Source organism: Podarcis melisellensis (genome assembly GCF_964234715.1).
Source record: "Podarcis melisellensis genome assembly, chromosome: 5".
NCBI lineage: Eukaryota > Metazoa > Chordata > Lepidosauria > Squamata > Lacertidae > Podarcis > Podarcis melisellensis.
The window spans coordinates 52487209-52500355 of record NC_138537.1 but is presented as its reverse complement, the minus strand read 5'-3'; the positions used below and the strand labels follow the sequence as shown (position 1 = coordinate 52500355).

The 13147-nt window shown below is 41.4% G+C and overlaps 1 protein-coding gene across 2 annotated transcripts in view; it reads left to right on the top strand.

Annotated features, from left to right (window-relative positions):
- The first annotated feature begins 535 nt into the window (after positions 1–535).
- Positions 536–13147, top strand: part of CACUL1 (CDK2 associated cullin domain 1) — a 33278-nt gene continuing 20666 nt past the window's right edge. For both annotated transcript variants that reach the window (XM_081912789.1, XM_081912788.1), the window contains exons 1-3: positions 536–1265; positions 3563–3689; positions 11573–11675. In XM_081912789.1, the coding sequence (XP_081768915.1) occupies positions 551–1265; positions 3563–3689; positions 11573–11675 (945 nt within the window). In that variant the 5' untranslated portion in view covers positions 536–550. The remainder of the gene's footprint in view (positions 1266–3562; positions 3690–11572; positions 11676–13147) is intronic.

Below are 13147 nucleotides of genomic sequence, written 5' to 3'. Positions count from 1 at the left end.
GCTAGGAAAGGAAGCCACCACTTGCCCAGGGTGCCCTCAAATATGGACAGCAACCAAGGAAAGCAAAATGGAGGAGGGGAGCCGACCCACTGGAGTCTGTAGCAGGTTGTGAGCATCTAGGGCAGGCATAGGAAAACTCGGCCCTCCAGATGTTTTGGGACTCCAACTTCCATTATCCCTGACCACTGGTCCTTTTAGCTAGGGATGATGGGAGTTGTAGTCTCAAAACATCTGGAGGGCCGCGTTTGTCTGTGCTTGATCCAGGGGTAACGAGAGACCACCTGCCTTGTGGTTCTTTTAAAAAAGAACTCTGCTCCCTGCACTGTAAAGAGATGAGTTAGACAGAGACTGCTTTCCTCACTCTTCAGAATTGCTCTCCTCCAACAAAATATTCAGTTCGGGGCTTGGAAACATCTAGCACCCCATAACATAGCAGGAAAGCGGGAGGCGGGGAAAGAAGACGAGTGTTTCTTCTACCACTTCCGCCCCTGCCTCGCCCCCAGTACTACAGCAGCTTCGAGGTTTCCTGGAATCCTTTGCCTCTCGTGTCATGGCGGGGAGGCCGATCATTAAACGACATTTCCCAGCATGCCCCGCGACAGCAAACTGGGCCGGGCTGTGCCGCAAACTACTCCATAGGGGTGGGGAGAGCCGTCGGAAAGAGCGGTGCGCGGGCGACGGTCGCTTTACGGCTGCCAGTGTCGGATCCGCTTCCGGAGTTAGCCACCCCGAAGGCAGCCGTTGCCGCCGCTCGCCGTTCCGCGTAACCTGGAGACGCGACAGCGCCGTTCGGCGATGGGCGGGAGGCGATTGTGACAGGCGGCGCTCTCCGTGCCCGCCCCCTCCTCCCTGCCCGGGCAGAGCGGGCCCCTCCAGGCCTGTCGGGATGGAGGAGGAGAGCATGGAGGAGGAGGGGGGCGGCGGAGGAGCGGGAGGAGGCGGCGGCGGAGGAGGAGGCGGAAGCGTCAGTAGCAGCAGCAGCAGCTACGAGGCCTTAATGGACGACCAGAACCACAACAACTGGGAAGCTGCGGCCGAAGCCGCGGCAGGAGGAGGAGGAGGCGGGAGCTACGGGCAGACGCGGCGCCGGCCGGGCTCTCCGTCCCCCGGGGAGCCCCACAGGGCCTCTCTGTCGCCCCACGAGGAGCTGGAGATCCACATGATGTCCGAGGCCGCCAACGGGCCAGGGAAGGGCTGCGAAGCCACGTCGGTCAAGGGGGGCTCCAGCATCAACCTCAACATCAACCCCTCGGCCTCCAAGTTCTGTGAGTGAGAGAGAGGCCGAAAAGGGCCGCCCTGCTGGCCAAGGGAGGCCGTGTTCTGCGCCTCCTCCATCCCGCCCCCACCACGGTCGACCTGTTGGGGCTGAGCGGAGGAGGCCAGCTTGGTTCGTGCTCCCCCTTTCATTGCAGAACCAGGAGTGTCGGCTAAGGGGGCAGGCACGGAGCATCCCGGCCCATTGGCCCTTTTTCCAGGTCGTCAGAAAAGCCCTGCTGCAGCTGGCCAGGGGCCCAGCTAGTCCAACATCCTGTTCTCACCGTGGCCACCCAAAGATGTGCCAGGATGCCCACAGGCAGGGTCCTCCGCAAATAGCGGCCCCCAGAAACCGACATTCAGTTTACAGCCCGTAAATCCTGTAGCATTGCTCTGTCCTCCCATCTTAGTGAAAGGATGCGCTTTTTTGTGGGGGCGGGTGGGTAATAACCACAGTTGCTCCCTGGGGTGATGATGATGATGATGATGATGATGATAATAATAATAATAATAATAATAATAATAATAATTTTTATTTATACCCCACCCTCCCCAGCCAAGGCCGGGCTAAGGGTGGCTAACAACCAATAATAAAAACAAGTTGAATGAATACAACTTAAAAGCAAGATTAAAATACTACATTAAAATGCAGCCTCATCACAGGAGGAGAAAGGAAAAAAGAAAGGAGGGGGGGAGGGAATCAAATTGACTCCAAGCCAAAGGCCAGGTGGAACAACTCTGTCTTACAGGCCCTGTGGAAAGAAATCAGACTCTCAGGGCCCTGGTCTTATCAGACAGAGCGTTCCACCAGGCCGGAACCAGTGTTGAAAAAGCCCTGGCTCTGGTTGAGGCTAATCTAACTTCCTTAGGGCCCAGGACCTCTAGGGTGTTGCTGTTTATGGACCTTAAGGTCCTCTGTGGGGCATACCGGGAGAGGCGGTCCCGTAAGTACGAGGGTCCTAGGGTGATGGGATTCTGGTTGTACCTGTCTTAACAGGTGAGGGGCTGATGCTCTCTCTTCAGTTGTGGGTTTATGATTATTGTCCAAGTTGCTCCACAGTTAAAAAGTGCTACACTTGGAAATGTTGAGCGATAACCAACTATGGGACATCTGTCTGATCTCTGGTGACATGAATTTGTGTGCTTATACACGCTAGAGACTGCTCTCATATGCCTGTCACCATATGTTCTCCAGCTGAGGATGGCGCCTCTTACTGCTTAAACTGTTTCCCTGACATTATCACATTGTGTGCATGAATTGCTGCCCTCCCTAGTTTGGCTACATATGTGGGTATCGTTTTGGCTGTACAGTTCTTTTGAATACCAACAGTCAGATTTATGCAGAATAAGATAGTCCTTCAAATAACCTGATCCCCAAACTATTTTGTTATGTTTAGCACTGCATGTGGCTTATTTTACAGGGTAGTTGGAAGGATTGTTTTAATCAAGTGTGCAAGGCACTTGGAGTGCTTGGAAAACTGGGTTATGTAAATGATATCTTGCTCTTGTACCAGTAGGTTTCCAGAGAAGCTTACAATAAAACATAATCAACAAAAACAATTCAACAGCATAAAAGTATAAAAAGTTACCCAATGTGCATTTACTTTTGCATGCATGCACACACATGCTTATGGAAGTGCATGTTTGCCCTATTGTTTTCTAAGAAAAAATATAAATATTTGAGTTGGGAAAATTGCTATGTAAACATCTGTGTGTTTCAGGAGGCAATTGAATGCAAACATCTATCAGCTTCTTTGCCCGTGCCCTTTGGTGCCACACTATTCAGAGCCATGCCATAGATTGCCTTACTGTTACATCTGAATTTTCCCCACCGCACAAACAATGAGCAGTAAGCCAAGAACAAACCTTGGTTATAGCTCATGATTTGTCTGGAGCAAAAAGTACCATAAACGTGGATTGAGATGTAATGCTAAGCCAGACCATGGCTCTGTTCCAGGTAGCAGCAGGGCCAGAGTAGGGCAAAATGACAGCAAATTTTTCTTTGTTCACATTTCACCATGGTTTGGCTTGGGGTTAGGTGCAAATGTATAATGTCTTGTCTTCAAACATGTTTTGTGTTGAAATAAACATTAATGTCTCTAGCACACTGATGAGAACAAATTCTTGTTCTTGTATCACAGTGAAAAATGTGTTTTTTGCATCTCAAAAAATATGTTTTTTGCATTATAGAGATGATTTAAATTTAAGACAGCTTTACAGATGTTGCTAAGAATGTTGATGCAATTATTTTATCATTTTTTTTGTTATGTTCCGTAAGTGCATTAAGATGATTTATTTTCTCTTGTAGTAATGAATGTTATAACAATAGAAGACTATAAGAGCACATACTGGCCAAAGTTGGATAGTGCCATAGATCAGCTTTTAACTCAGTGTCCTGGTGACTACATCCCCATCTCCTATGAACAAATATACAGGTAAGAAAAATTTACAAGCTTTGTATGGTTCTGGAATAAATTATTTTGCATTTAAGGTTTGCTGTATATCAGTTGTGTGCACAGAAGCTACTTTTAGTGCACTAGTATTGCATTCTTGGGTAACAATTTTCATTTTAATATTAGATTTTAAGACTTAAGGTTGAAAGACAGGGTAAAAGTATGATAAAAAAAAAGGAACCAGGCAACACATTTTTGAAGCTTTCATTTATTGGAAAGTAAAGTGAATAATTTCAATTAATCAATTCAGACTATTGGAGAGATCCTTTTGGAGCTCATAATCACTTGTTATATGGCTATGCTGAACACTTGGTGTTATCAGCAAACCTGGCCTAGTCACTTTTAAGTCTAGATCATTATTGGTTAATTAAAAATCATAAGTCTTAATTTAGATTCATAGGGGAACTCACTTCCTACATCCATTGACCGTGAGAACTGTCCATTTATTACTACTCTCTGCCTCCTCTTCTATAGTTTCTGATCTATAAGAGTAGTGGACCCTTCCTCTTAACTCACGACTGCTAAGCTTGCTCAGGTGTCTTTGGGATCAGACTTTATTGAACACTTTGAAAGTTGGAATACACAATGTCTGCTGAAGTACCCCATCCATGTGCTTACAGTGGTGCCCCGCAAGACGAACGCCTCACAAGACGAAAAACCCGCTAGACGAAAGGGTTTTCCGTTTTGGAGGCGCTTCGTAAAACGAATTCCGCTATGGGGTTGCTTCGCAAGACGAAAAAAATCTTGCATCCCCCCGCGGTTTTTTTTTTTGTTTTTTCGCCCTTTTCTTAAGCCGCTAAGCCGCTTATCAGCTGTTCCGCTGATAAGCCGCTTAACAGCTGATCGCTGGAAGCCGCTTGACAGCTGTAGCGCTAATCCGCTAAGCTGTCAATAGGCTTGCTTCGCAAGACGAAAAAACCGCTATACGAAGAGCCTCACGGAATGGATTAATTTCGTCTTGCGAGGCACCACTGTATTGAGACTGTCAGAGAACTTTAAAAGGTTGGTTAGATAGGTCTTACTTTTGCAGAAGCTATGTTGATTGTTCATCAAGATGCGTTTTTCTATAAGCTTGATAATACTATTTTTAATAATGTTTTCTACCAGTTTTCTTGGAGTAGATGTTAAGCTAACTCACCTGTCACTTCCTGGATATCTCTTTAAAAATGGATGCTACATTGGTCACCTTCCAATGCTTGGGTATGGAGGCTGATCTTGGAGACAGACTACATTAAAAAAAAAAAAGAATATCCAGAATGTCACATCTGAGTTCTTTAAGAACTCTAGTTTGTTGCCATCTGGACCTGGTGATTTGCTCATTTTTAATTTGTCAATAAGACCTACAATTTCATTGCTTGCCACCACTGTTTGCTTTAGTTCATCGGACTTTCTTCCTGTGAAAGTTCGTTCAGGTGCAGGGCTTTGCCCTATGTTGTCTTCTGTGGAAACAGAAGCAAGTCATTCAGCTCCTCTGCAATCTCCTATTCCTCCTTTAGCACACATTTGACTTCCTTGCCATTCAAAAAGTGAACTGCCTCCTTGGCTGGTTTCCTGCTTCTGGTATGTTTAAAGAATGTTTGCTGTTGGTCTTACTTATTTTAGTGGCATGCTCTGTGATGTCTTTTTCTTTGCACCCTTTCCTATCTGCTTGCATTTCTTTTGATTTCTTCATTTGGACAGGACTTTCATTTTCTTTGACTCCACTCACTAACTGTGCTGTGGTCCTCTTGACCTAGGTGGAATCTTTCCTGAAATGCTATATACATTCTAGCTGAGCTAGTTAACTCCCAAGCATTTTGAAGAGTTTTTACTTTCTTAACTTTCCCTTTCAACTTCCTTTTTTACCCTTCTGTTGAATTTTGAGAAGGTTCCTCTTTTGAAGTGTATGTACGACTGCTTTCAGTTTCCTTGGCAATTCCCCACTTCCATATATGTTGAACTTGATAGCTTTGTCATATAGTATGCATTTGGTTCAACAGCACTTTACATCCCCTCTTTACCACTTAAATTTAAGTCTTGAGTCTCTTCCTATCTGATCAGTTCCATTAGGGCAAACGTTTTAGGGCATCCTGAAATCTTATATCTCTGACTGTAGTCATCCAGCTAATGTGTGGGTAATTTGTCTCCTATTAGTACCACACTTCCTCCTTAGAATGCTTCCTTAATTTGGATTCACAATCTCAAATTCACCATTTTAGTTAGGGTGGTGGGAGATGACAGTATGTCCCTAACAATTAAGTTACTAGTGTCAGCCACAGTGGTTCTGTAAAGGAGCCTGTCCCTTTTGGGAATTCTAGCTTTTTTGACTATGTCCTCTTTGACTTACAGTGCTGTGTCAACCCTAGTATGCACTTCCTGTGCTTTCTGTAGGGTTTGAATCTAGTGATGACTGTGCTGCTGGTTCTCTTGGTTCCACCAGGTTTCCATTATGCCCAGTATATCTACACTGTTCTTTAAAACCAAACACCGCAGCTCTCCCATCTGGTCTTGGAATATTCTAGTATTGGCATATAAATACCTATAAATGGTGTCTCTCTCCAAATGTCTCTGGTACAGTGTTTTCCACTATGGTGCTGTCAGCTCTTAGAATAGCTATCATGTATCCTCTGTTACCTAGTTCTTCCCTCTCCCGTTGGGACAGATCTATAGCTATGTTCAACCCATCACTTAGGGATGATTTGTCCCAAACAGAATGCTCCGCCAGACTTCCCCTCAGGGGTTGTCTGTTTGTATTCCTGGGTGGATTTTAATGTTCCAAGGATTGCATTAAGGTTATTTAGAATTATGTTTAGGTGAAACTCTTGCCGGTTTATTTCCTTAGCTCAGAATCACTGAGTGTGTTAATGTCTTAGGTATAGGTCCTGGATCATCTATGATTGTGAAAATTTATGAAATATTCAAGGACCAGCCAAATACAGTATGGATTACAATAATTCCTCAAGAGATATGAAGTGGCCTTTTTTTTAGTTAAAAGGGGCTTGGTGATTTTGGGCAGGGATTGGATTGTTGGTCCCTTCAACTCTGATTCGAATAGCAAATACAGGTTGGCACTTGGGGTGTTGAGAACCCTCAATAAAATGGGCTGAGAATCATGGGTTACTTGAGGACCCCATGGAAATGAACAAAAGCTGTAATGCTGGCAGAATACCACTGGCGCTTAAAGTTCGATTCTTTACTTTCCTCATCTCCAGTCACTTGCTATGTGTACACACAGTGCTTTGCAGTGCTTATCTCATGGAGCTTTGCAATAACTCCATGAAATAGGTGAGGCCGAGAGATGTTTGGGTCTTGTCCATGACCAACTAATTTTCTTTATTTCTCACCCAAATATTTGTCTAAAAGCAGCCCAGTGTCTAAAAGCAGCATTCTGTTTGCTGTAAGCTGACACCATCTGACTTGTGCTTCATCTGCCCCACTGTAAAATTATCTTTCTGAGAAGGACAGCAGAGGTGACCACTCACCTTTAGAAAATATGGACCAGGGTACTGTACCAAATGTCAAAGCAATTGAATGCATGTGCTTCCATTTCCTTTGTTGTCCTGGGAATTCTAACATGGGGCTGAAGAGAGGGAGATATACAGGATTATACACAATCAATATAAAGTTAGTTGTGGTGTACAGTAGTCCTATTTATTTTGGTGAAGCTGTTTCATTCTGTTGCTTTATCCTGTTTAAGATAGGCTCACTCATGAAAATGTTGCCATCCATTCCAATGCAAGTTGCTGTTTTTGTTTTTTTCCTGTTAAAGACAGGCACACTCACGTAGACTTATTTCCTAAATGCTTTGGTTTCACTCACAAGAAACTTGTTAGACTTTTTAAATCTGAAAGTAAAAAAAAAATGTATTTTTTTTCTTGGTGATTCAGAAACGTCTTATTGCATACAGTGGCCAAAACAGCACCATTGTCCATATTACACGTGTGGGAAACAAAAGAGCTTTGACCATATCATTGCAGAAGTGTTTTACACAATAAAAAGAACAAGGGTTCCAAGACGTATGGGGTTTTTTAATTAATTAATTAATTTATTTTTAATTAATTTTAAAATATTTTACCACCACCAAATAAACACCCTTCTGGTTTTTAAAACATAACAAGTTCATTGTTAGCTCGTTCTGCAAAAAAAGTATGGTACATGTGTTAGTTGTGCTTTGTGTGCTATGGCTTATCGAACCTACCAAGGTACAAAATGACTAAAATTCACTTTGACTGGTCGGTGAACCTTTTCTGTGGCATGTAATACCATTTTTATACCTTCTTTTGAAAGAGACAAAAATTAGCTTTATTTTGATACCAAAATAAGCCCAATTGGTTGAAAAATAAGCAAAACAGGAGGTTTTTTTCTAAGTTGATGCAGGAATTGCATTAGTCTATATCATGTGAAAATCATTTTTTTTAAAAAAATGCTCCTGTGCCCAGTATTGGACCAAAAAAATCTTAAAAAATTATTTTGAGATTATCTCATAGGTATCTACACATAATTTTTTTTGAAGAAAATCTGAGTCATGAGAGCACAGTCGAGTATTAAAATCAGGCGATTTGGCGTGGAAGGACTCTACTAGAAAAATGGTTATGGCCTTGTATCTGAGAATTGTGGTAGTTGTATTTCTGAAATTAATACAGTGGTACCTTGGTTTTCAAACTTCTTCGTCGATGAATGTTTTGGAATTCAGAACGCCGAAAACCTGGAAGTAAATGCTTCCGTTTTCAAACGTGCATCGGAAGTCTTCTGCTGAGGTACCACTGTATTTTTTTCAATTTTCTCTGTAAATTTGCAGACTGCCCCTTGTGCCTTGGTTTTCAAATGTTTCGAAAGGTGACCAGTCTTCCGGAACGGATTATGTTCGAAAACGGAGGTTCCACTGTACTTAAAAGTTAAAATGAAGCATTTTGGAGTCCCACATGTTATAATTGTTATTTAAATATAATTTTGTTTTCATTTTACTATTTTACTTTTGATCTAAGAACACTGCATGCATTTTCAGATATACTCCCCGTGTATAGTTTTGCTGCTCTTGCAATTTTGGAAAGTTCTTGAACGCAGTAGTATTTGGCAATAAAGGCTTTGGATGTTAAGACTTACGTAGATAATAACTTTGGATGGATTTCTCTTTTGAGCCCGATTAAATTGATGTGATATGTAGTAGAGATCTAGAGACACACACAAATTGCAACTTCTGTACTTTGGATAGGACCTGTTTCACCTTGTACTCAGGATACAGCCTTGATTTTGATTTTCTGAGTAATTTGATGTCCACCTGCTTACTACATGACAGCCACTGTCAATGTGAGCAGGAGTTTCTCTGCGGGTGCACATTGGAGCAGTTGCCAGAGAAAGAAAATAAATATTGCATCCCTGAAAATGGCTGGCAACAGTGAAGAAGTCCACACCCAGCATGGATCCTCTTGTCTCCATTGACTTGCATATGAAGAATCATGGTAGCTGTCAGAGCCCCAATGCATGCCATAAGAGCAGTTCTTGCCGTCAATGACAGTGTGAGCAGGGATTGTGATGAAGGTGCTATCCTATATAGCTCCAAAGTGGATACGAAGGATCATAGACAGCCTTGTTTTTGTTTCAGGCCACATTGGTGAAGGTCTGAATACTTCTAAAACAGCATTCTTTGGTTTGTTACTTGGGCTTGTTCTGAAGTGGCTTCATGCCCCTTGATCTATGGTATTTACTAGGTCAAGATGAAGGAACAGCTTTATGCTGCTTAAGGTTTTGTGGCTTAGATGGAATTTCAGCCATACTTTAGATAGGTGCTCAGAACAGAACAACTTGCAATGTTGGCAGTCTTAGGTGGAATCTATACCAGTAGCTTTTCGTGCAAGTTATTCTGAGTTCAATGGGACTTGCTTATATTTTCACGGCATTTGTTTCGTTGTGCAAAATTTGTTTCATCAAGAGGCAGAGGAAGCTTGGAAACAGGCAGGAAAGCAGGGTGGATAAAATCAATGATTTTTTTTTTTTGGAATGGATTTTTCTGATTTAAATCAGATTTTTTAAAATTTAAATTGGATTTTTAAAATAAAATGCTTTTGGATGAATTTTTTTTTTCTAAAGATAGTTTTCTATTTAAGTTACATTATAGTCCAAATGTTATTCTGGAAATAAGGATTTGTTTAAACATGGATACATATGCTATAATGTTATTGTTTTAGTTCAATAAATTGTTTAAATTGTTATTAAGGAAATGATTATTTTTCTCCTTCCAATAAAGTACAGCAGAAAAGTTGTCCAAAAATAAACAGTTCACTTACTAAACCTCACAATAATTTCATAATTACCAGTCTATGTATTTCTAATAGTATAACCAAATCAATAATTTTTGATATAACTGAGAGAACTACTCTGAAAATTTATTATTCCAAAAATGAAACCTTTGTCTTGTTGTAAATATTAAGATTATACCAGCAGGAATGAGTCTTTCTGTGAAAAAATTGATTTAAATCAAGTCTTACTGACTAGTGTTTTAAAACTCAGATTTAAATTGATTTGATTTAAATCAAATCCACCCTGCAGGAAAGTAGAGAAAAGCACTAGTCTGGACACCCCTTCATTGTCTTTCACTTTAAGCAAGTCGTGGAACACTGATCACTGATGATTGCTGAAATGTGGTTACTACTAATTGCAGAACTTTCAGTTTCCATTCAGAAATAGCATCTTTAAATCCTTGTAATGTGCAGGAATTTCTGTGCTACTTATTTTGTTTGTGGTTTGTAGCTTGCGTTGCTGGGAAAGCCAACAAATATTAGCTTAGCTTAATCAAAGCCTTATTTATTTTGATTTTTAGAATCTCCTTATATGGAACAGTTCAAGCTGCTGTCAAAATGTCAAAATATACATTATAAACAATATCACATACAAAACCAACAGTTTAAACACTGTAAAAGAACTCACTACAACAATGAGATCAATAACTCTTTAAGCAATCAAGCAATGAAACCTCTTCATCCCAACAAACGTTATATGATCACCTAACCTTTAAAACTCAATCAGCCCCCAAGAAGTAGCAGTAAAATATCTGCACTTAAGTGCCTAGGAGTAAAATAAAGGAGTGAAGATTACTTGCTTAAAGTGAAAGACATTGAAGGGGTGTCCAGACTAGTACTTTTCTCTACTTTCCTGCCTATTTTCAAGCTTCCTCTGCCTCTTGATGACACACACTTTTGCCCGGCACCAAAATAATGTCAAAGTCTGTGCAAAGTAAGCCTCCTTAGGGAGAGCATCCATTGGCATGGGGGCCACCACTGAAAATCCCTTCTTCTTTTGTAACTACTCTCCAGACTTCTGCTGGAGGGACACAGAGAGGGAGGCCTGTAATGACCTTGGGGGCTGGGTAGGTTCATATGAGAGAACTGGGTATAGGCGTCCTGCGCTGTGTGGGGCTTTGTAGGTTTAAACTAGCATTCTTTGCCTAACAGGGAAAGTGTAAAGTAGTTGACAGGAATACCTTTATGTTCAGAAGTAAAGACTCTCTGAAGGAATTAGATGAAGCTGTGGTTAAAGTGCATATAGCTTGAGAAAGTGGCCCATGTTAATACAGGCTCCAGTCATGTGAATAATTATTTGATGGCTTTCCATAACAATTTGATACAATCAAGCTATTCTTTTAAAATCCCAAACATTATATATGAGGCAGCCTTAACTTTTCAATGTTTGCAAGGCTGTCTGTAGGGAGCACAGGTAGTAAGGCTGCTACAAACTTGTTGGATAAATAGGGTCTTTGTTTAGGATGCGTATTGCTGAAGTTTCCTTTTAATTTTAAGCAGAATTTCTACTGGCTTGACATTTCTTGTTTTTTTTCCCCTGTGCTGCAAACTGTTGTCAATTCATCACTGTTCCTGTATTTATTTCTGCAGTTGTGTGTATAAATGTGTGTGCCAGCAGCATTCGGAACAGATGTATAGTGACCTAATAAAAAAGATAACTAACCACTTAGAGAGAGTCTCAAAGGAGCTGCAGGTAAGAAGCTGCACAATTTTGTTTTCCTGGGATTTGGCATTTTACTGGGAGTAGTGTGCCACCGATCATTTGAAATGATTGTTATCACAGCTGTTACCTATGTAGAACTCAACTAAACCTTATGTGTAATGTGTGAGTGTAGAGCACTAACCTTTGAATGATTCCTCTAGGAAAATGAGGTTTCACTGTGTTTACTTAGGTCCTGTATTTTATAAAAGTGTCATGAACCAAAAGTTGAAATAGATGCAATGGAATATTCTTGACTCTTAGACCTCTAGACTTCTCTGGGATAACATAAAAGTGAGCCAAAACCAGAGCAATTATTAATGTATATTTAAATTTTCTAAAAACATTTCCTTAGTGGTCAATTATGGCACGTCGTAACCTACCCCGGGTCAGCACAAAAGTGCATTGTTTCCTCCCAAAGGAGCAGACAATACTATATTTTTGCCTGGGTAAATTCCTTTGTGTTTTAGGATTGACCACAAATCCATCGCAGAACTTCAGCTTTGATTGAGTCTTATTTAAACCGCTGATACACATTTGTTTTTACCTAGCTAATGTCACTTGTAGGTGACATTGCCATCTTAAGAGGCGCTCTCCCTTCTCTTAGAGTATAAAAGTTTCTTTTTGTTCATTCTTGCTTGCCATCGATGATGGCGGCAAACATTTAGTTCCACCCTCAGTACTGAGCTACAAATATTCTAATAATGCTGTACATTAAAACATGTAGAGCTGTTTACACTCGTGGTTCAAAGTTGGGCAACAAGGTGCAAAGGAAAGGAGAAGTACATTAAGAGAACAAGTATAAAAGTGAGTGGTAATAAGAAAAATTGTTAAGTCAATTTCTTACTCAGGGCTTGTAGAAAGATGAGAGAAGTGGCTAGAAGTTCCTGTCCCCAGGCATGTTTACTGGTTCTTTACTGGAATGTAGGGCTTTAATGGAGGAGGACTCCTGAGAGCAGCTGCTGCAACTACTGTTCCCTTTAATCCACCACTAACTTTTGTTTGCTTGTACTGGCTGAGCGGGGAAAGGCATACGCTTACAGACCCCACCATAACGGAAGTCTAACCTGGTTCAGGGTAGACATGGCCCACTGTACCCCTCTGCTTCTGCAGTCACCTCTTCTTGGTCTCTGCCTGCCCTTCTTCCTAGCTTTGAATGTAAAAATGACTTTGTTTTTCAAAAAAATCTCCAAAAAATCAAATCCCTTTAAAAAATCTGTGTTGCTTTGTTTTGACTTTCGCCTTTGTTGTTGTTGTTGTTGCTGCTGCTGCCAGTTATCTTCTGTGAATTTGCATTTTCTGCAAATTTTCTACTCAGTCCTTAGTGATGCAATGCAGTGCAAGAGTTCTGCATCAGCATTGGATTTAGGCTTCCTTCCTGTTGGGAACAGGGTTTTTAGGTCTTTGTTTTCTTTTCTGCGAGCCTGTCAAGGCAGAGGTTAAAACAAAAAAAATTCCTTCCAGTA